A 22,035-nucleotide genomic window follows, 5' to 3' on the forward strand; every position below is an offset into this window, starting at 1 on the left:
ATATCAGTCAATCGACCTGTACCGCCAGACAATATAGGAATACCCTGTGCATACACAATGTGATTTGCATATAAGGGATCCCAGTATAATCAGCAGGCTGAGTCGGTACACATCACCCAGACATAACAATGGACGACAAGACACAGGACCCTATGGCCTCCATTGAGCCTACCGACAGCAACAAAGTAGGTGAAGTCTACGATGTCGGTGACAGAAGCAAACAACATGGGGCCAGCATCCGCAACGTCGATGTCGATGTCGCTGCAGGGCTGGCGGAGATGTTCGAGGGTGGAGAGGGATATACTCGCAAAGAGGTCATGCGGCTTCGCTGGAAGCTCGATCTTCGATTGATCCCTATCCTGTGGTTCAATGTGTTGTTGCCGGCCATGGACAAGGTCAGCAATGGAACGGCTGCTCTTTACGAGCTACGTCAAGACCTGCATCTGGTGGGAAACCAGTACGCGTGGGTTGGCAGTATCTTCTACGTAAGTCTGAACTCCATGAATGGGCTATCGGAGAGGCATATGTTTCACAAAATGATATGCTGACATGCTCAAGTGAACAATCAACTGAAACGAGAAAGACACAAAGGCCACCATAGAGCGAGCGATTTGGCCCTCTTTTATCTTACTTTCACCTCGCCTGACAGCGTTTTTATATATACCTCAAACTCTACTACATCTCACGTCGAGAGATTCAAGTGAACAATCAAGTGAGACTAGGAAGACTCAAAAGCTACCCCAGAATGAGCAATTTAGTCCTCTTTTACCTCACTTTTACCTTACTTTTATCTCACTTAACAGCACTTTTACACTTCCGTTGACCTCTACTACACTTCACTTCGGCGTCTCAAAAACCTCACTTCTGCTCTCCTTTCGAGCGTTCTCTTTGCTCAGGCAGGGACTCCGCCACTGTCATCTCTGTCGCTGTCCCCATCTCTACAGGATTGAAAAGTACTTCCATGTCGTACACCGTGTCTCCTGCGGTCATGATATATTGAAAGGGACTCGGCATGCTCTACACAATGGCATCATGCTCGATGGCTCTTTCCTTTCTGGTCATTTCTTCCATTTTGGTCATTTCTTCCATTTTGGTTGCTCCTTCCCATTTGGTTGCTCCTTCCCCTTTGGTCATTCCGTCCCTTCTGGTCGTTCCTTCCCACTTGGTCGCTCTTTCCTATGGATACAAAGTCTAGCAATACACAACATGTCTCTCACTCATGTCTCTCTCATCACCTCTGGCTATTTCTCGTCTCTCGTCTCTCGGCTATCGGTCGTTGTCTGTTGTCCGTTTTCTCTTGCTGTCGTCTGTTCTCCGTCATCCATTGTCCGTCTTCTGTTCTCCGTCATTTGTCGTCTATTGTCCGTCTTCCATCGTCCGTTGTCTGCTGTCTGTCGTCCGTTATCTATCGTCTCTCTATCCGAAATGTCGGTCCCTATGTCAGCAGTTGACACTATCGCGGAGTATATGCTTAACGTCAGTTGGCAATGCATCGAGTCTTCATGGGCTTCAATCAATCCCCGATTTCAGGTTGTGGCGCCTACAAAATATGATTTTTCGTCTCTCTTTTATTCTATGGGCTTCGCATTCTGTCATGGACTACTCGATATCGTACAGGCTATCAACCCGCCTCCTATGACATGGTTCGAGACACTTCCAGACAGTGTTCCAAGAAAACATTGGGGTATCTATGCTCTCATCCTTCGGAAAAATGGCTATCGTCCATGTCTATATATTGGATCAGGAACTCGATCTAGTGGAGGAATTATACGTCGAATCAAGTCATACTATTACCCTTCAACGATATATCCCTACTACGTTGGTAAATATCGTCAGAATGGGTACTCCATCGTCCATCACCGTCTACTTGCTTGGTGTCCAATGCCATCTCTAGGACAAGTCCCAAGATTCCGTACTGCTGTCATTATTCTAGAGGCAGTGTTCACCTCTATCTTTTGGGCTTTTCATCGTCCTGATAAGTCATATGGCTTAGATTCCATTTGTCCATGGTCTCGAGACTTATTTGAATGGATTGGGTTGGGCTCCCATAGTCCTCTATATGAAGGATTTGGGCCTAACGAATACAGCCTTGAATTTTCACCTGAAGAGCTCGAAACCATCGCAGTCATAAGAAAAGACAGAACCCGTCATTATATGAAAGAATACCACCAGAAAAACAGAGACAGATTGGTTCGTTACCATAGAGATCACCGTCGGAAAAACAAAGACAGATGCCGTCGTTATGAGAGAGAATACTATCTGAAAAACAGAGACAGATTGCGTCAGTATAACAGAGATTACCGTCGGAGAACAATTCAATGGTGTGAACCCTGTGGGAAATCATTCGTTTCTCCGTCTAAATTGGCAGCACACAAGAAGAGCACAAAGCATATCAAGAACACTACTCATCTTGGAGACGTGGAGTCTCGTATCCAGGCTCACAACGAAACGGAGTTCAAATGTGAACCCTGTGGAATGACCTTTCCTTATCCATCTAGTTTGGCGTATCATGAGAAGAGCACAAAACATATCAAGAACACTCCTCATCTTGGAGACGTGGAGTCTCGCATCCAGGCTCGCAACGAAACGGCGTTCAAATGTGAACCCTGCGGAAAGTCCTTTACTCATCTGAATGATCTGATGGTACACGAGAAGAGCATTAAGCACATCAAGAACACGCCTCATCTTGGAGATGTGGAGTCTCGCATCCAGGCTCGCGAGAAAATGGCAGTATTCAAATGTGGACCCTGCGGAAAGTCCTTTACTCTTCCGTCTCGATTGGCAACACACGAGAAGAGCGCTGGGCATATTAAGCGGACTAACCCAGCGGCTAAGTTTGAAGACATGACATACAAGTGCGATGCTTGCAAGTACTCCACCTGTAAACTACACAGGTTCAAAATCCACGAAAAAACCGCTAAACATCGGAAGAATACTTCACGTTAATGACGAGATTCTATTTGCATTTCTCCTCAATCACTCGTCGCACCGCCTCGTCCCTTTCCTGTCTCGTTCCTTTCCACATCTTATACTCTTCATATCTCGTCCATTTCCTGTCTTGTCTCTCTCCAGTCTAGTCTGTTTCCACGTCTTGTTTCGTTGCATATCTTGTCCATTTTCCTGTCTTATCTCTCTCCAGTCTTGTCCATTTCTACGTCTTGTTACTCTTCATATCTCATGCATGTCCGGTCTCGTCTCTCTCCAGTCTCGTCCGATTCCATGTCTTGTTACTCTTCATATCTCATCCGTTTCCACATTTCGCCACTTTCCATATCTCACCAGCTCCATCTTTCCATATCCCATCCATTTCGATATACAGTCTCTCTCTATATCTGATTCCTTTCCACGTCTGATGTCCTTGATTGAACGGACATCTCACCTGATCTTACAAGCTTAATTAGTTAATATAATGAAACACTATATGTCTTAGCCGAGCGAGCAATTTAGACCTTAGCAAATACAAGCATTATACTTATTCCGGTCTCCCATAACAAGCTAGATCGCATCCCGCATCAATGTCATTTAAGTACGTAATGGCAACCAACCATTCTAAAATAGATAACTGTTTTACTGATAGGATACGTGTGTACGACTTTGTAAGAAATTTTAGTGTTGTACAAATAGTTGAATAGCTGTACGGATATCAACACCTAAAAAGTACCATCCTTCAGGCGGCTTGCGGCATTCTGCGTGGACGTCCTTCGTCCGTTAGCGTCAGGAAACTGTATAGTTGTAGGGAGCGATCTGGAAGCTCGTCTGCTACGTCCGTACGTCCAATTGATCGACTATTGGACGGGGTATCGGGTGATTTGGAGTGAGGATAGGTTATTCACACGTCCATCCGAGGTAAATCGTACAGTATTATACAGGAACGACGTTCCCCTTTGTCAATTTCTGGACGAATTGAGTGAAAGAAAACAGTTTCCATACAAATTGTCTTCCTCCCAGGTTTGACGCCGTGAAGAATGGTACTATTCTAAAATGGAAGACTTTAAGTGGATGAAGATGATGATATTCTACCGTGTCCAAGTTGCTTGACCAGCACATATCCCACTGGTCGGATACTCCCTTCTAAAATGAAAATGGCTGTCCGCAGACCTGACACATCCGAGAGAAAAATATGAACAAAACAGGACCCTCCATCAGAGACGATTTCGGAGGAATACAGGACGATCAAAAACGGAGGAATGGACACATAAGCGTAAAAATTTTTTGGTCTCCACCAGGTTCAATTTTTGGACGAAAAACACGCAACAAAGGGGAACAACAAGCCTTAAAAATAGGTAATATGAATAAGCAAACCCGAAAAGAGACATCATAGTGCTCAACAAAGAAAAGGGGGTTGACATAGATGCTATTGGTTTATCCCGGTCTTATTGCAGTGAGAGAGTCAGAAACAGAGTCCATCATTATAAGAGAGATTATCGTCAGAGATGGATCCATTGTGCTGCTGCTTGACTCGAAGTCAGTAGTGCGCAGGATCTTGTTGTAGCCGTTAAGCAGGGCGACGTGGTCGTGCTTGACGGTGTCGGAAATGGAGGATGTGCGCATTGCGCAAAAGCTGGATGCTGCGGAGGCCAGTTTGATATTGCCTTGATCAAAGTGACACTAATCGATAGAATGGACGTGAATCTCCCTTTCTAGAGGCGCTGCAAAACAATGAAGGAAGATGAGAAATACCTGTTTCGTTGCGGTGTCTACTATTCTATACCCCTAATCTGACTCCAAAGCTACATCGTCAATCATACCTAAGCAATCGCGAAAAATCATGTCATCCGCACCCTCACCCTTGGTCCATCGTCAAGTACAAAGTCTAACGCGCCGAATAACATTCAATGGATACGCATCCATCTGCAACATGAACCCTGATTGACGAAATTAGACTTGTATCTCAACACACAATCTGGTTCGAAGCGGGAGTCATTTCCGATACATGGTACGGATCTGGGAAGCACTAGCTCTAGCCCCAATGGTTCCAGAGTTGAGGTACCTTCATATTTCAGTAGGTAATGATTGAATGTGCGTGACACATAGACCCGTGATGACTAGACAGTGCTAAAAATGACGACGAACACATCAACTTCCGGCGGAATTCACTAAATACTTTATACGTAGTCCGGTAGTTTTATTTGGCATGTGGTATTATCCCCAACGGGATATAGAATTATAGAGTTGAGTCAAGTCGACTGGGATATCGATAAAAGAACGCTCGTACTCAAAGGGAATCATCCGGGTATCAATGGCCAAGAGGGCAAAAAGAAGAACGCCTGCCGTGTGGGAATAATTTCATCAAGATCAACTTCGTTGTTCTTTTTGAATTGCTAGCTAAATACATGAATAACAAAAAGAGTGACGCGCTAGTCGGATATCGTAACCATAATCAAAGTAGAACAGTAACAGCGATGATAATAAACGATAGATCAACTGATCCATCGTTCAAAGTGAAATAATAACTCCTTTCCATGATCTTCAGATAATCCTGGTGCATTCCAGATGCATCCTGATCATACATAATGATAAATGTGAGTCGAGAGGCGTTGTCAAGTAGTCAGGCAACCTGACTGTGCGTCACTCGTGTCGTTGTCATGAACGACAACTCGATAAGATATATTCGAAATCAATTCTCGTGCGAAACCTTCGTGTTCGTGTTCGCTTGGGATGTAACCATTCAGGACGTCGTCTGCACTGTAATCGTGCAATGTGTGTATTTCCCGTAGAGTTTTCCGCCCGATCATTACGGCACATTTGATGCCCGAGATCGGTCCGTTCATAGACAGACTGTAAGCGAAGAAACCGATAATAATATGGTGTTCGAGATTTTCCTCCTATTTTGTTTTTGGTGTTCAATATTGTGAGTGGTTGCTCAGCGGTCGTTGAAGCCCACCATCGATGCACATCGACTGCAATAGTATGAGTTCATGCCGAATTGGACGACTCCCGCGGCGGGCGAAGAGGAACCATTGATGCTGAGCGATCGTTGACAGCGAGAGCACCGCACGATATCTAGGAATGTCGAGGATTGAGAGTCAGACGACGAGCGAGGAGTGTTAAGTCGAACTGATGGCTCGGACGGCTGGAGCTGGATCGAGGGAGAGCTCATGGTGAACTTCAATACGGTGGTAGTGATAATAATTGCAGCGATCGTGTGTTGAGTGAAGAGTATCGAGTGCGAATGCAAGAATGATGATAAAAATATCTATCAAGTCATACTAATGTATGAGAAAAATCTGCCGCCAGCAAGGGCGTGGAGGGCAGTGCTCTTGGTTAGGCAGAAAGAAAACGGATGAGCTAGGGAGATTATTGACTAATAGCGCGGTGATTGGGATCGTGTCGAGTCGGGCGTCGGCGTAGTGATATCTCGGCTTAATAATCGCGGAGTCAGTAACTCGAGTGCGTAAGTCGTTGAAGATATTCAGAAACAGAGCTTGAGTAGGTCGAGAGAGGGCCGAGATAATTTATGATGGAGCAGTTAGCCCTTAGTGAGGGAAGGAGGGAGGAAAGTGGAGATGACAGATGTAATGATACGGTGGCAGTACGATACCGTACGAGTACGGCACGAATCGAGCAATCGCTCTGTCTATTAAATTTCAATAGAATGATACAATTTGAGTTAGTTTGACAGATCTCGACTTTGTCCGTGCTTATATAGATCTCCATCTCTCCTGAGTCTAGTGATTCATACCATCGAAAATTCTCTTCCAAACATGTAATGAATAGACTACCTCCGAATGATGGCTGCGGGACGGACATACCGGGTGGCCTTGGGAGGTACGTATTGTCTGGTAAACGCTGGGGGGGTTTTTCCCCACAACGGACCGCTTTCCACAGAGACTTACCATACATACTTCGTAATAAGACAGAGTCATACAGCTAGGAATGGCTAGCAAACACTAGAATATACTACTACTACAACATAGTATGTACGCGCAACGTCCATGGCGTCATCATACATACTCCAACGGTCCTTATCTTCGTCATCTTCGCAATCACTGCATCTGCAGCGTTATTTCATCATCCCGAAATCACAATGCATTGTATATGCTGTCTTTATGAGAGTATTATCACATACGTTTCTTTAAATACTCGGTTCTTTTCTTCACAATCCCAATGAGACACTCGTTCGGAGATCAGTGGAGAGCAGATACTAGTGTGTTGCTTTCTCTAATAGTCCGCACTGCCACTGTGACGTCCGCCAGTAGGAACGCTCGATCGACTTTGTCCCCTTGTCTCTTTTCTCGGTTTTCTGTATTCTATCCACAAACCCAATTGACGAAACACTCCTCTCTTTCTCCTCTCTTTATCTTCTTTCGTCAACTTGGCACATATCACGACTCAAACATGAATCGTTGACGCCGTGAGTCCTATTGGCCAATCGAATCTCCTATCCGGGCCGCGCGAACCGGTCCATCAGGCAAAACTTTCAGGCTTCAGCCATGTTTCAGCCAACCCTTTTGAGCATGTGGATAAGTACTGTGTGTAAACTCCGCGCTTCTCCGTTGCAACATCCACAATCTGCAACAACTCCGAGAAATTCCAAATTTATCTCGCCATACGAGTTACTCCATACATAGGTATTCCTGATGAATTGTCGTAATAATGCTCATATTATACATCCTGACGTGGTAGCGTCACGTATCCTACGTACTCGGCTCCGTTGATTGGTGGTTTCAAAGGTTGATCATCGCCTCAAATGGAATGGTTGCATTTGGAGCTGAAGGTTTTGTATGTTTACACTTTGACGTGTGTGGCACCGCACAACCTGCCTCGTGTTGATTTCCATCAATTGAACACCAGATTTGTTATAACATACAAAGCTACCGCCGCATCCTCGTCTCAAACGCTCTATTAGCCAACCGGTTGGCCTGTTTATTCCGATCCCTTGTCACGTGCCAAAACGTAACGCTAACCCCTCTTTGCACCAGCTCCAGATACAGCACCTCCAGCTTCCGAAACAGCTCCGCATTTACCACCTCAGCACCCTCTGCAGTTTTATACCCAGTCATCTTCCACTTCGAAATCCATTCCGTCATGCCCTTGACCAAATATTCTGAATCTGACTTGATCACCACCATGCGTAAATCCCTCTGCCCTTTCCTATTTGCCTGAAATCCTCGGCGCTGAATAACCAGAGCTTGCCGAAGCGCATCAATCCCTGCCGTTAACTCGGCGATTTGGTTCGTGGGATGCTCAATGCTTATTTGATAAAGGCGATTCAGAGGGTTGTCTTTACCAAAGTAAACACCGATAGCAGCCTGAGCACCATCTGTACCATTGCGTCGACATGCACCATCCACCGCAATGACGATACATCCTATATGGCCTGGTAGATTGCCGCATTGCGGACATATTTCGGAGGCGTCGCAGGCAACGTACACCCATCTGCCGCTGTCGCTGCGGCATTCCACAATGTCAAGATCGATGTCGTCGCCATAGATTTCTTGCGGATCAAATCTTCTGCCATATCGCCATGATGTGGCTTTGGTGTGTGGGTGGTCGGGGTCTTCTGTTTCTGCCGGATAATGATTGCGCGTCATTTGGACTGAATTTGTGGAGCAATTGGTGTAGAAAAAAGTGAATCGAGACTCAGAATTGACCCAGGATTAAATTAGATATGGATTGAATTTATCATTTTAAACGGAAAAGGGTTTAAGAGGTTTGTTCTTTGTCATGACGCTATACCGAAAGTGGAATCATTTGAGTAGATAGTTCGAACAGTTCAGTGACCTGTCTGATGACGGGAACTTGCATTTACGCGTCAAAATGTTTCTATCTTTTTCTGTATATCTTGAAATAGACAATCCAAGCTCTGGAGTCAATCGGTTCAAGTAACGACTGAAACATGGGAGTGAACCAAAACATAACCCTAAGGGTACGGCGCCCCGCAGTAGCGCTACGCTAGCACCGCTAGTCGGGTGCCGCCCTCCTTCTGGATAAGCCGATCTTCTCTCGGACTTTTTTGTTAATGGCTTGCACAAGCTGAGATGGTCGCTGAATCAGCATCGCGACAACGAAGACACACCGGCAGAGGCCTCTTCTTCGTCAATTCTAGCCATCCGGACGATGTCAAGAAAAAAGGCATCCAGCGCTCGATTCGGAGTCACTCCATCCGAAACGCCGCCCTGCGAAGCCGGCCAACTCGTAAAGAGAGACCACAAGCAATAACATATGCTCTTAAGGAAGTCTATATAACGGCAGATACTGGCATATTCCAAGATCGGATCTTGTGCGAACGTTGTCCAATTCCAAAGTCGTTGGGTTTGTGGCCCTTTCCTTGTGAATTGCAACCCAGAGCTCAGGAGCTCATCTACTTTAGTGAGCACTCTATCACCTTCATTGATGATGCCTAACTAATATGGTCAAGTGAATGCGGAGTCAGATTATGTCTTCCGACCATTTCGCACCGTCTGGTTTTCAATGGCCCTGACAGATGCCACTGCATTTCAACTATGTATGGCCAATGCAGCCATGTTCATGGCACAGCGGAAGCAGCCAGATACTTTCGAGTATGAAAAATGCTCGGAGGTGTTGGATTATTATGGAAAGTGTCTTGGACAAATCACTAAACGACTTGAGTGTCGTGATGATTGTACCAGCGATGGGGTAATCGTGACTATTCTTGGGCTTATTTGTCATGATGTACGAATCACTTCACCACTTGATAATGACAAACTAATAATGCTTAAAAGATATATATTGGATTGTGGTCTCGTTGGAAGACTCATATCAGAGGTCTACATCGAATTATTCAACTTCGCGGAGGATACAAGAATATCAACAGCAATCTAACGTTGTGGGCCTCTTGGTAGGCAAGATTTCCCGTCTTTTTGATTAAATGCTGAATTGGTCATTACAGGTACGATACTGTGGGCTCTGCTACGCATGACATATACCCGCAATTTCCAGAATACATGTGGGATCTCTCGCCACCTTTTCCGCACAGGCGAACACCATTACTTGAGCAAATTATATTCCGACTCGGAGAGAGCGACTGCGTTGCAATGGAGTTCATAATAGATGCATTAGATGGGATTAGATACATTGCCGAAACCGTCAATACCAGCCAGAAAGAACCCGAATTTTGGAGACGGGAAGACGATCTCAGCCCTCTTCATATGATCGGCCCTATCACGCATACATTACTCTCCGTCCCACGAGTCAATCCGAAAGACAATGTTAGTGTGATGGGTTTGGTCTGCGAGATAGCGCGTCTAGCCATACTGATTCTCCTAGCAGCCCTGAAACGGATGTACTCGTTTTTCCTGAACGAAATCGAATTAACCACTTTAACAGCAAAGTTTTCTTCTGTTCTTTTGAAATACCGGCAGACCCTCTCGTTAGGTCAACGTGAAGATCATTCGAATCATCTTCAGCTCTGGGCTATGCTTACTGTCGCTGCTCTACAGCCATTCACGGATCGTACACTCTACGTGACTGAAATTCGTAAATGCATGAAGTATCTGGACATCAAGTCTGCAACCAATGCTTTTCAACTATCCCACGACATTGCTTGGATCGATGTTGTTGGCGGCACAGACTCAGAAAATGAATCACTTGTGAAGGAAATCGATAACGCAACGCCAACGCCCTGATTTATTATCCTATCAACGGTTTTCAGAGATCAACCACCAGTGATTCCACCGCTAACACTAATAACTTGCCCCGTGATCCATCTACTCTTCTCGCTGCAAAGCAACAGCACTGCATCGCCGATATCCTCTATTGTTCCAATCCTCTCCTCAGCCCTCGTCATAGCGATCAAGGGCTCATGGATCTTCGCCAGAACCTCCTTAGGTAACACATCCGTTGCAACACCACCCGGCATCACAGTGTTAATAGTCACTCCATGTCCACGCCCCAAATCCATCGACATGCTGAACGTCATTGCATCAACTGCAGCTTTTGCGCCTGAATAGATCGGTATTGGGGGCGGGCAGACCTTCGATGCGACACTTCCCGTGTTGATTATACGTCCGCCGCGGGGCATGTGAGGGATAACGGCTTGAATCATGTATACTGGCGCGAAGACAACTGTTCGAAACATACTCTCCATGAAAGAGGGGGATACGCTGAGCCACGGCTCGACATTGCCACTTGCTGCGTTGTTCACTGTCTAATGTTAGTCAGCACTTTGACCCTGGCTCTGTATGACCATACCCAGAATATCAACATGATCCACTCCAAATAACCTCAACCCCTCGTCAACAAGCTTCTTCGCACCCTCTGGCGAACCCACGTCCGCCTGCACAACAACCGCTTTTCCGGCAGTATTCTGGTTCAGCGTTTCAGCAACTATTGCAGCTCGAGGGGCAGTCGCCTCCGAGACATGGTTGATGACCACCCAGGCACCGTTGCGTGCCAGAGCAGTTGCAATTCCGGCACCGATACCAGTCTCACGACCCGATCCGGTGATGATGGCTACTTTGCCAGCGAGGGAGAGCGTGTCCATGTTCGTAAACTAGGCAAGAAGGTCGAATTCTCGATAGGAATTTCGTTGCAAAACGAGAACGAGAATGGAATTCAAAATCAAAAATCTGAGCTGGGAATTCAGGCCCCTTAAATAATTTTCGTTTCTGTAAGACTTGGAAAGTAATGGTAGATGTTTTTGTCTATCTCAGCCGTTTCCACTACGTAGGTAGTAGAGATATCATGGAGGAAAGTGGGGCTTCATCTATACATTTCCCCAAATGGAAAAAAGTTGTATCTAGTTGCATGTTGCCTTCTCAGCCAATGATATCGTGTTATCTGATCCACAGTTGAGAAAGTTGCCATGTTTGTTTTGTTTGCGCTACGTTTCCATACATCGCMCCTGCCATTAAGATCTGGAGGATCAGTTCTTCTACGTCTAGCAAATCTTTTATTTATTTTACGAAGATCGTTCCAAAAATTTCATTGAGATCAGCTTAGCTCGTTTACTTCAGATACAATACAGTACACTGGCGACCCTCCGAATGTGGGGAGGACAGCACCGGCTACTGAAATGCGGCATCAGCAAATACATCCATGGTGGATGGATGTGAAGAGACGCGAACTGTATCTAGGTTTGGAGAAACACAGATGATCTGTAGTGAATACTTGAGATTCTTACTGGCCAAAACCAGTGTGTTTGCGGCATCAAGCAGCCAATGGAATCGTAAGATCGAGGACGGCGTCTAACCTCTCCTGCCTTGCTCGCACCCATTCTTACACAGCCACCAGTTGACCTGCGGCCTTTTAAGGTCATTATTGAATTTCAATTATATTCTCGAGCCTACTTTCATACGGACGCAGTTGTGCGTTATGCGTTACAGCCTGTCACACACGACGTAGGGCATAGATCCGCGGCACGAACATGTCAATCACCAGCTTCACGGTCGGCTGGATATGCGCGTTAACAACGGAATATGTCGCGGCAAGAACTTTTCTCGATGAGCAATACGAACAATCAGAATCCGTGCTGCCAAACGACAATAATGCTTATACTCTAGGCAGAATAGGAGATCACAATGTCGTCATTGCTGTGCTACCAAACGGGGAGTATGGCATATCATCTGCCGCAAGCGTCGCCAGAGATATGATGCATAGCTTTCCCGATATCAGGATTGGTATGATGGTTGGCATTGGTGGCGGTGCTCCAAGTCAGAATCATGATATCCGCCTAGGCGATGTCGTGGTCAGCGTTCCCGGTGATGGGAAAGGTGGTGTGTTTCAGTACGACTTTGGTAAAACTATTCAGGACCAGAAATTTAGGCAAACCGGGTTTTTAAATCAGCCCCCCACTTCCTTACTTACAGCTGTGACGGCTATTCGCGGCCAGTACGAAATCCATGGTCATAATATCGAAAAGAATATAAACTTGATTCTACAGAAGCACCCACGACTGCAGAGGAAGTACAGCCGGCCAGACCCAAGCGCCGATAGATTGTATCAGTCCGCGGTTGTACATTCGGTACATGGTGACTCAAGCTGTGAGATCGCCTGTGGTATCGATCCATCACTACTCATAGCTCGAGCCGAACGGACCCAGTATGAAGATGATCCGGCAATCCACTATGGTGTTATTGCCTCTGCAAACCAATTGATGAAAGATGCCTTGGTCAGGGATAGACTCGCCGCGGAAGAGGACATCTTGTGCTTCGAAATGGAAGCAGCAGGGCTGATGAACCACTTTCCTTGCATAGTCATTCGCGGTATTTGCGACTACTCGGATTCTCACAAGAACAAGGAATGGCAAGGCTACGCGGCGATGACGGCCGCGGCTTATGCGAAAGATCTTCTCCAGCAGATAGCCCCAAAAAGAATTGAAACAGAGAGGAAAATTGGGAATATTCTATCCGGCCTCCACGAAGTTGCAGGAGAGCAGCTCAAGATTGCAAAGGAGCAGCTTCAAATTCAGAAAKACAACATGGAACAAATGCTGTCCAAAGAAGAGCAAGAATGTCATCAGCTCTTCCGTCTCACAACCGATAGCACAGATGCCACGTACGAGTGGTATAAAGAGCGGGTGGAAGAAAGGGTGGAGGATACATGTCTGTGGTTTCTCAGACACGAGCACTTCCAGAGATGGTTGGAACAGGATTCTGGCCCTCTGTTAGTTACAGCAGACCCTGGCTGTGGGAAGTCGGTGCTGGCAAAGTATCTTATTGAGCATGCTCTACCGCGATCAAGTACCATCTGCTACTTTTTCTTCAAAGATCAAGACCAAAACACTGTCCGCCAAGCTCTTTGCGCACTACTTCATCAGCTCTTTTCTCAGAAACCACCCTTGGTGAAACATGCCACGTCACAATTACGCAGGGATGGAAAAGGTCTGATAAACTCGACAGGATCCCTTTGGGATATTTTGAGAAACGCCGTAAACGACCCCCAAGCAGGCCAGGTTATCATTGTCCTCGATGCTTTGGATGAATGTAACGAATCCGAATTCTCGGACTTGATCCAAAATGTGGAGAGACAAGTCTACAACAACAAGCTTGGTCATGGCAAGTTGAAATATCTTTTAACGAGCCGTCCATATGAGCAGATTGTGTCCAAATTCAACCGTCTCTTAGACGACTTCCCAGAAATCCGTATACCAGGAGAAGAGGACTCGGAAATCATTAGTCAAGAGGTAAATCGCGTCATCACCTATCGTATCAATCAGCTGTCAAAAAGAAAGCGCCTTTCGACCGAACTCAAGAATCATTTGGAGCAGCGACTTCGACAGACAACTCATCGCACTTATCTCTGGGTATACCTCGTGTTTGATTACTTGGAGCAAGAGAACTTTAAGAAGACGATGAAGGGGATTGAGTCCACTGTTGTCACACTTCCCAATAGTATCAATGAAGCCTATGAGCAAATTCTTAGCAAGTCTAAAGAAGATCCGATGGTCCAAAAGGTTTTAAGTATCATCTTGGCGGCTAGTCGACCACTGACACTTTCCGAAATGAACATTGCCGTTAATGTTGATTTCGACTCACAGTCTGTTCGCGATCTTGACTTAGAAGATGAAGATGATTTCAAATCAAGGCTCCGTGGTTGGTGTGGATTGTTTGTTTCAATCCATCATGGAAAGATTTACTTTCTTCATCAGACTGCTCGCGAGTTTCTTCTTATAGATTTAGCAAAGCCTACTGCTACTCCTGTGAATCTCCGCTGGCATCACTCCATTTCAGCCCGCAAGGCACATACTGTTCTTGCGGAGTGTTGCGTGCTCTACATAAACCTTTATAACTCTGACGCCAGGTTCCCAACAGATTCGGTAAATGGAACCAATGATTTTGTCAAGAACATCAGGTACTATAGGTTCTTACCTTACTCGGCTGAAACCTGGGGCTTTCACTTTCGAGAAGCCAGTATTGATGATGATGATGCTGCTATCGTGCAGTTCGTTATGAAAATATGTGATACGGGCTCAAAGAGTTACGCAGCATGGTCTAGTTTCTACTGGAGGACAGGACTGACTACCAGTACGAAAAGTCCCGAACGTCCCGAAAATCTTACAGATCTCATGGTAGCGTCATACTTTGGCCATCATGGGATTGTTAAGGCACTTCTCAGAAGTGGTGCAGAGATCGATCGAAAGGATACGATGGGCCGGACTGCACTCTCTTGGGCGGCAGAGGAAAGAAATTGGGTCGTATTTGAGCTACTTGTTATAGCTGGAGCGACGCTAGATTGCAAGTACCACGTCTTTTACGAGGAGGCACATGGTCTCAGCCGCGGAAATGGCCGCTACTACCATGATGATGAAGGACGTCTTTGTATTTTTGATGGTACTGGAGCGGATCGCTTTATTGGACAACGTGAACGTACACCTCTATCGCGGGCAGCAGAGAAAGGGCACGAAGGAGCGGTCAAACTCCTTCTGGAGACCGGCAAAGTTGACATTGACTGGAGGGATCAGAGGACTTGGACGCCACTTTCATGGGCAATTGAAGCAGGGCATTGCGGCATTGTGAAGCTTCTTCTACAAGCAGGAGCGAAAGTAAATTACCAATATGATGTTCCTTATGAGGCTTATTTGAAGTTTGAATTTACTACGCCTCTATTACGAGCGGCAGAAAAAGGACATGCAGTTGTGATCGAGCTGCTTCTCGAGACTGGAAAAGCTGATATTGAAGGGAAGGACGAAAAAGGTTGGACAGCGCTATCTTGGGCGGTGGAAGGTCGTTTTCACGACGTGGTCAAGCTTCTTCTCACGGCCGGAGCGACAGTGCACTATCAATATAACGTTCATGGAATGGAGGCAAAAAAGTATCAAAGTCATGCGCACGCTAGTTATGAGGCACGAATTTATCGACGTACTCCTCTATCACGAGCGGCAGAACTAGGGGATTTAGCAATGGTTAATCTTCTCATTGAGACAGGTAAAGCTGATGTTGACTGTGTAGACGAATCGGGTTGGACGCCGCTTGCATGGGCAGTCGAGGAACTCCGTTGGACCGTGGCGGAGCAGCTTGTAAGAGCTGGTGCGAACATACATCGTGAATACAAGGTCTTTGAGAACTTTGCATACCATATCTACACGCCCGTATCACGGGCAAAAGAAGACGGGAAAGAAGCTGTGATCAAATCTTTCCTCGAGGCGAGTCATAATCATCATATTATAATATCTAGCAATCTCAATTCCTCACAATTAGGGGAGCCTCCTTCGCTAGAAGACCCGCCAGGAACATACACACGAGATTCCATTACAGCAGAAAGCGACCAAGATCTCAAACAATTTTCAGCAAATCGCTACGCAGAGCCAAAGGCCCATTGGTCTCATGCGGAAGATGTAGCTGAGAGCCCAGAATCGAATTCCAACCCTAGGGACGTGGAACAACCGCGCCCTTCATGCTGTTGCAGCTGAATGTTTTGGCTTTGAGAGATTATTCTACAATCTCTACTCGGTGTCACATTTGGAAATATCGGCGTGAATTGTTGAAAATCACACTGTGAAAGACATATTTAAAATCATGTTTCTGCTCAGCCTCTTATCATTCATTGCATATTGAATTTGTAGCCTTTGCACTTGAATTCAAGCTCTGTACCTAGATCGGAGATGAGGCCCTTAGGGCTAATCCAGCCGATTTTGGGTTGCGGAGTACTTTGGAGATCTGGCTCACCTAGATCGAGCCAATGAAAGGGTACAGCGGCCCTGCTCGTAACGACTACGTAGTTTTACTCTCCGGTGGGGCCAAGAATGCTTAAATGATCCCCTTTGAATGATCCAAAACATTGAAAACTTCCTCAAACACTTCAGAGGAACTGGCATGGCTCGCTCTTACGCAGATCCAAACGCGATCCCCGACGACTGGCGAACCCGACAACCAGGCTTCACAATCTGGATACTCATCGCCATCCCGCGCATTTTACTACTGACTCTTTTCTACGCCCTCTACTTTATCCCTAGACCTCTACGCCAACATCCACAATGGACCTACCGTCAAGCTTTTATGAGCTGGGTCATCAGGTTTTCCTTTCATATCGTTACGGAATTGGGGTACTCGCAGTCCCTAAATCTGAAGCCTGGCAATCTTGGTGATAAATGGGTTGTTATAGAACCTATTAAATCGGCCGACGACGGATATTACGGCCCGTTTAGAGATGTCAGTGTCAAGCCGGAAAGGATAGGTGGGACATGGTATCCTGAAGCGCCTTCCAAAGGGGCCGACGACGACAGTCTTGTTGTTTTGTCGTTTCATTCCGGAAGCTTCCTCTGGATAACAGGTCGACCGATTGACTCGGGCGTCACCGCGGACCTAGTCAATCGAAAACTGGGGCCTAATACACACTCTTTATGGATCCAGTATCGCCTCGCGGGTGGTCGTACCCCGACGACTTATCCAGGCGCCATGCAAGATGCAATTACGGCGTATTCGTATCTGATCAATGAATTGAAAATCTCTCCACGGAGGATAGTGCTTGCCGGAGATTCGTCGGGGGCTACCATGGCAGTAGCTCTATTGCGATATCTCGCTATCATCAACCACGACCACAACGAAAGCGTTCAAGAACATTTCAGCACCACAACCCCGCCGAGGGCATGTCTGTTATTCTCACCATCGATCGATTACACTATCGAAGGCGACGCGCAAGCCATGAATCAACACCGGAACGCTTCTACAGACCTCTGTGAAGGGAAAATGGCAGCATGGGGTACTAGCGCATTTGCGGCCAAAGCGCGATTAGACAGCCCGTATATTTCACCGAAGTTGCATCCATTCGCGACTCCTGTCCCTATATTCATTCAAGCTGGTGGTGCTGAGGTGATGGTTGACAGTATACGAGTTTTTGCAGATGTGATGCAACAAGCTGGAAGTAGGATCGAGTATTTGGAAACTCCGGACGTGCCGCATGATATTTATGGTGGGGGGCATGTTGCAGGATGGAAGAAAGAGCAGGAGGAAGTTGTTGAAGCTGCTGCTGTTTTTGTCCGAAATAACGATCCGACAATAGCGTTGTCATCTGTAGTTTAGGCTCATACCATGAATATTATGAATATTTTTGAATGTTTGAATGGGTGTCGATAAAAAAGGTCAGATATGTAGATACGACGTCACCGGCTACCCCACCTCATTCATCCCTCTTCATCCGCTTTTCTGTTTCCCGACCCCCAATTTCTTCAACTTGTTAATTCAAGAAGCGAGCATATTTCAATCATTACCACTCCAGCTACCCTCGTAACCAGCATCGGCAATTGAACAACCATGTCAGGCTCACCGAACCTCTACAGTTTCTCCAACATTGACTCACTCGCAACACAATTGCGCAAATATGTCCTGAACAACCAACATGCTGCTCTTCGCAAACACGACATCTTTCGAGTCGCCGTCTCAGGTGGTTCTCTCCCCAACACCCTCGCAAAAGCCTTGCTCGCACCCGGCAATGGCTCCGCTGAAGATACAGCCCAATTCTCTAAGTGGGAGATTTTCTTTGCAGACGAGCGCGCTGTTCCCCTCGACCACCCAGACAGCAACTATCGTCTAATCAAGGAAGAATTGCTCGACAAGATCCCCGCGCAGCTCGGCGCACCCAAAGTCATCCCCATTGACGAAAAGCACGTCCACGACGACGACCCAACCGAGCTAGCCGACCTCTACACTGAAGAACTCAAGCGCTCATTCGCCGCCAAAGACAGCGTCAGACTACCCGTCTTTGACCTGATTCTATTGGGAGTTGGCCCCGACGGACACACCTGCAGTTTGTTCCCCGGTCACCCCCAACTCCGCGAAGAAGATGCCTGGGTTGTCGGCGTGAGCGACTCGCCCAAGCCACCCCCAAAACGTATTACGCTTACACTGCCTGTCGTCACGCACGCCGTGAGCATCGCCTTTGTCGCTACCGGTGGTGGAAAGAAGGACATCCTAAAGAGAATTTTCGATACCGATGAGAGTCATAGTCTGCCGAGTGGATTGGTTAATGTCCAGGCCGGACATAAGGTCTCTTGGTTTTCGGATAATGCGGCTACGGAGGGGGTTGCGTTTCCCAAGCGGGCCAGTTTGTAGATTGACAGATTAGAAAAAGATTTAGTTTTTGATTCCGTCGAAACTTCTTTTGAATGTTGGTATATAGAAATAAACAATGGGATTGTCCCTTAAAATGTACTTGGGTCTTTCTTGTAATTGTTAGATAAAGAAGCACTGACCACCGGACAAGGTGGAGACTGAACCGACTGTTGATCGACCTTCCTCAAGACAGAATACTCAACCCCTGCTAAGCTCAATTATTGCAACTAACTAGCATGAAATAGATGAAGCAAGATGCGCGACTCGCAAGTCCACTGACGATCAGTCAACTAGAATTTTACAACATCCAGATGTCTGGACCTACAAACTTGCGATCCCACTTCTCTCGAGTAAACAAACACTGACCGATGCCAACCACATACACCGCCACGCGCAATGCGTCCGGAAAACCTCCCGGAGTTCTCAGACTGCCCCAAAGGCCGCAGTCTAGTGCAGTCAGCTCTTCGATCCCGGTGCCGTCGACCTCTACGATCACAGAGAATGTCTCCAGCAGGAAGAGCTTGCTTCCGCAACGCACCCTAGTTCCAAGCCGGCTGCCCGGCTTGAGGAAACCACAAATACAGACGCAGCCCACGAAGAATATAAATACAATTCAGACACAGCCGACGAACATTACAGAGCCGGTTCAAGAGCAACAACCGGAACAACCAGCGGTAGAACCTCAGCCGGTAGCTTTTACTCCGTCAGAGTCTCCACCACCTCCAGAACCCATTCGGCCAGAGCCCCAAAATGTCACAATATCACCTCCTTCACAACCCGTCACAACGACTTCAACAACTACGAACCGACCTCCCTCGCAGCCTCGAATCGAACCACGAACAGAACGCATACGGACACGATCTAAATCCCCCGTTAAGTCGCTGCAAAATGATACCAAACCCACCACTTCAAAGAAACCGTCCATGCCGCCGCCGGCACGACCGACAAGGTCTGCGTCTCTACGCCAACCATCCGCTCCGAAGATAAGTGGTGTCGGAGAACCAAGGGGACATGCTAGGCATAGGAGTCAGGTACTCGGTAATCATGCCACTGGCACAGCCCCAGTTTTGACAGCACCTTCGCGGGAGAAGGCCGCAGCAACGACCGCCGTCAAGCCGCGTCCACAGTTTACGACATATCAACAACACTTTAGTCCCAAGAAAGAAGCACCTCGGGCAGCTACTGTGGGCGATCGGAAAAATACCGGAAAATCTGCCACAGGTAACGAGTTACCACCGGAGACTATCGCTCTACAAACGGAATTTCTACAACTATATCTCCTCCATTCGTCCTCGTTACAACAAAGTGCAGAATTGAATGTCGCAGCGGAGCGCCAGTTACGCGAAAAATACAATGAGGTAGCGGCGTCCTATAGAACGATACTAGACGACGAAAGACGCATACAAGAGCAATTGAATCTAGAAACTCTTGATGCCTGGTCAGTGGAGTCAGCGAGCCTAGCCGAGCATAATCATGGCATCAGCTTTGATGAAGAGATTCAGAGTTTCTCCCGCGTCACGCAGGAAGTTGCGGGTATGACCGCCGACGGCGCTGGGCGGTACGCCCTGGCTGTTCAGGTGTTTGAGCATTGGCTGGACAGAGTTGAATATATCCAACGAAGCCGAGAAAATGAGCACGACGCAAGTAGTGACGCGGAACCGCAGTATATCGATAGCCTAGGATCAGTATGGAGGAACGAAGTCGAGGACCTCACCATCAAAGCAGAATTGTGCTTGCGCGAACTATCCAAAATGACGATATTCGTGATTGATGAAAGTGAGTTCTGCGAGAAACATCGCAGCTCAGCGCTTGTGCAGATTGCAGAAAAACACCGAGATGTTTTGATTTGCATGATCGACGAGCTGAAATCAATGCGCGCCCTGGAGGCGGAGACGGTTAACCTGGAGCAAGCGTGGATTGCGCGCGCGGCAGATCAGGTCGATGTCGAGGCAGATCAGGGGATGATTCGAGCAGGTATATGGCGCTCAATGACTTGATGATTTGTAATAGCGTCGATGTGATATCAGAGGTGGTAATGATGCATGGCTCGTACAGCCCGTATGTAGACTCATTCGACACTCGGGAATGAAGACCTCAAACAAATCACATTGGCCACACTTACTCTGTAGTACAGTGAATAGATCCTGACGACACATTGTTATTAAAGATGAGTCGCATTCATGCACCATAAAAAAATAAAGAAGTACATACAGGGACAGCTGATATGTAGATGAATATCGGCCGCCGCTACCGCAGCGCCACAACCAGATCGCCGATCCAGTATCACAACTGGTCGGAAAAAGAACTTCCATTCATCAACTTACCTCCAGGTTGGCTCTCATTAGTTTCATCTTGTGGTCGATCTCCATAGTCTGCGGAGTAGGTAAATAGAAGACCCATCAGATAAGCCTTCATCGGCGGTGGGCTTGCTTACCTTAATCGATCGTAGATTTGATCCATGTTTCATACCTTTCATTCATGATTCGGCAGATTGATAGGACACTTGAGAAGTGCTATAGTGCAGGCAACGGATTTCACGTGCCAATTGGAGTTCCCGCTCACATCATGCAGGTTGTCGCTTGGAAACAGCAGTCCATGACAGCGCATACTTCCTTTATTCAATCGTTCCCTTGTTTCGACGTAGTGTTTTGCCTTATGCAATACTCATCCTCGAATTGTAATATTGATTATTTACGAGTGTTTCAACATCGCACTTCAGTGGATAGACTGGATTTAATGGAGTACAAAAGTCCAAATTACATCGTAAGTTCTAACTGTTGCCGAGCTCCACCCGTACGCTAGGCTTCAAATAGAATAGAGTGGAATAAGCGTGCATGCTGCGCTATTCCCGTATGGGATATAGCTAGCTTTTTGGTAGCGCTGATTGGCCGCCGGGGCAGAACCTTGGGATTAAATTTAATGATGTCACGGGATGGAATTGTTGAATTTTTACATTGTATGTATCGCGGCCAGGCCGAGAACTGAGGAGGTATATGACCGGTAATATACATAGCAGATACTACTCGATAGCAAAATGGCCAGAACAATACTGCATACATATTATACGTAGTAGTGAAAGACAAAA

At 46.8% G+C, this 22,035-nt stretch overlaps 8 protein-coding genes across 8 annotated transcripts; 6 read left to right on the forward strand and 2 right to left on the reverse strand.

Annotated features, from left to right (window-relative positions):
• Nucleotides 1-128: 128 nt before the first annotated feature.
• On the forward strand, nucleotides 129-2,946 carry BHQ10_005418 (uncharacterized protein; the record flags this gene model as incomplete). The annotated part of the gene is made up of 2 exons (XM_040877892.1): nucleotides 129-485; nucleotides 2,437-2,946. The coding sequence occupies 2 exons, from the start codon at nucleotides 129-131 to the stop codon at nucleotides 2,944-2,946; spliced, it is 867 nt and encodes a 288-aa protein (XP_040733922.1).
• Nucleotides 2,947-7,814: 4,868 nt separating this feature from the next.
• On the reverse strand, nucleotides 7,815-8,534 carry BHQ10_005419 (uncharacterized protein; the record flags this gene model as incomplete). Its single annotated transcript, XM_040877893.1, has 1 exon — nucleotides 7,815-8,534. The coding sequence occupies one exon, from the start codon at nucleotides 8,532-8,534 to the stop codon at nucleotides 7,815-7,817; it is 720 nt and encodes a 239-aa protein (XP_040733923.1).
• Nucleotides 8,535-8,981: 447 nt separating this feature from the next.
• BHQ10_005420 (uncharacterized protein) lies at nucleotides 8,982-10,589 on the forward strand (the record flags this gene model as incomplete). The annotated part of the gene is made up of 3 exons (XM_040877895.1): nucleotides 8,982-9,312; nucleotides 9,362-9,503; nucleotides 9,854-10,589. The coding sequence occupies 3 exons, from the start codon at nucleotides 8,982-8,984 to the stop codon at nucleotides 10,587-10,589; spliced, it is 1,209 nt and encodes a 402-aa protein (XP_040733924.1).
• A 29-nt stretch (nucleotides 10,590-10,618) lies between these two features.
• Nucleotides 10,619-11,446, reverse strand: BHQ10_005421 (uncharacterized protein; the record flags this gene model as incomplete). The annotated part of the gene is made up of 2 exons (XM_040877896.1): nucleotides 10,619-11,106; nucleotides 11,155-11,446. The coding sequence occupies 2 exons, from the start codon at nucleotides 11,444-11,446 to the stop codon at nucleotides 10,619-10,621; spliced, it is 780 nt and encodes a 259-aa protein (XP_040733925.1).
• An 882-nt stretch (nucleotides 11,447-12,328) lies between these two features.
• Nucleotides 12,329-16,312, forward strand: BHQ10_005422 (uncharacterized protein; the record flags this gene model as incomplete). Its single annotated transcript, XM_040877897.1, has 1 exon — nucleotides 12,329-16,312. One exon carries the CDS (start codon nucleotides 12,329-12,331, stop codon nucleotides 16,310-16,312), a length of 3,984 nt encoding a protein of 1,327 aa, XP_040733926.1.
• Nucleotides 16,313-16,715: 403 nt separating this feature from the next.
• On the forward strand, nucleotides 16,716-17,921 carry BHQ10_005423 (uncharacterized protein; the record flags this gene model as incomplete). The annotated part of the gene is made up of 1 exon (XM_040877898.1): nucleotides 16,716-17,921. The coding sequence occupies one exon, from the start codon at nucleotides 16,716-16,718 to the stop codon at nucleotides 17,919-17,921; it is 1,206 nt and encodes a 401-aa protein (XP_040733927.1).
• Nucleotides 17,922-18,152: 231 nt separating this feature from the next.
• Nucleotides 18,153-18,950, forward strand: BHQ10_005424 (uncharacterized protein; the record flags this gene model as incomplete). The annotated part of the gene is made up of 1 exon (XM_040877899.1): nucleotides 18,153-18,950. One exon carries the CDS (start codon nucleotides 18,153-18,155, stop codon nucleotides 18,948-18,950), a length of 798 nt encoding a protein of 265 aa, XP_040733928.1.
• A 368-nt stretch (nucleotides 18,951-19,318) lies between these two features.
• Nucleotides 19,319-20,947, forward strand: BHQ10_005425 (uncharacterized protein; the record flags this gene model as incomplete). The annotated part of the gene is made up of 1 exon (XM_040877900.1): nucleotides 19,319-20,947. One exon carries the CDS (start codon nucleotides 19,319-19,321, stop codon nucleotides 20,945-20,947), a length of 1,629 nt encoding a protein of 542 aa, XP_040733929.1.
• Between the last annotated feature and the right edge of the window lie 1,088 nt (nucleotides 20,948-22,035).

The sequence above is a fragment of the Talaromyces amestolkiae genome (assembly GCF_001896365.1).
Source record: "Talaromyces amestolkiae strain CIB chromosome Unknown scaffold9.1, whole genome shotgun sequence".
NCBI lineage: Eukaryota > Fungi > Ascomycota > Eurotiomycetes > Eurotiales > Trichocomaceae > Talaromyces > Talaromyces amestolkiae.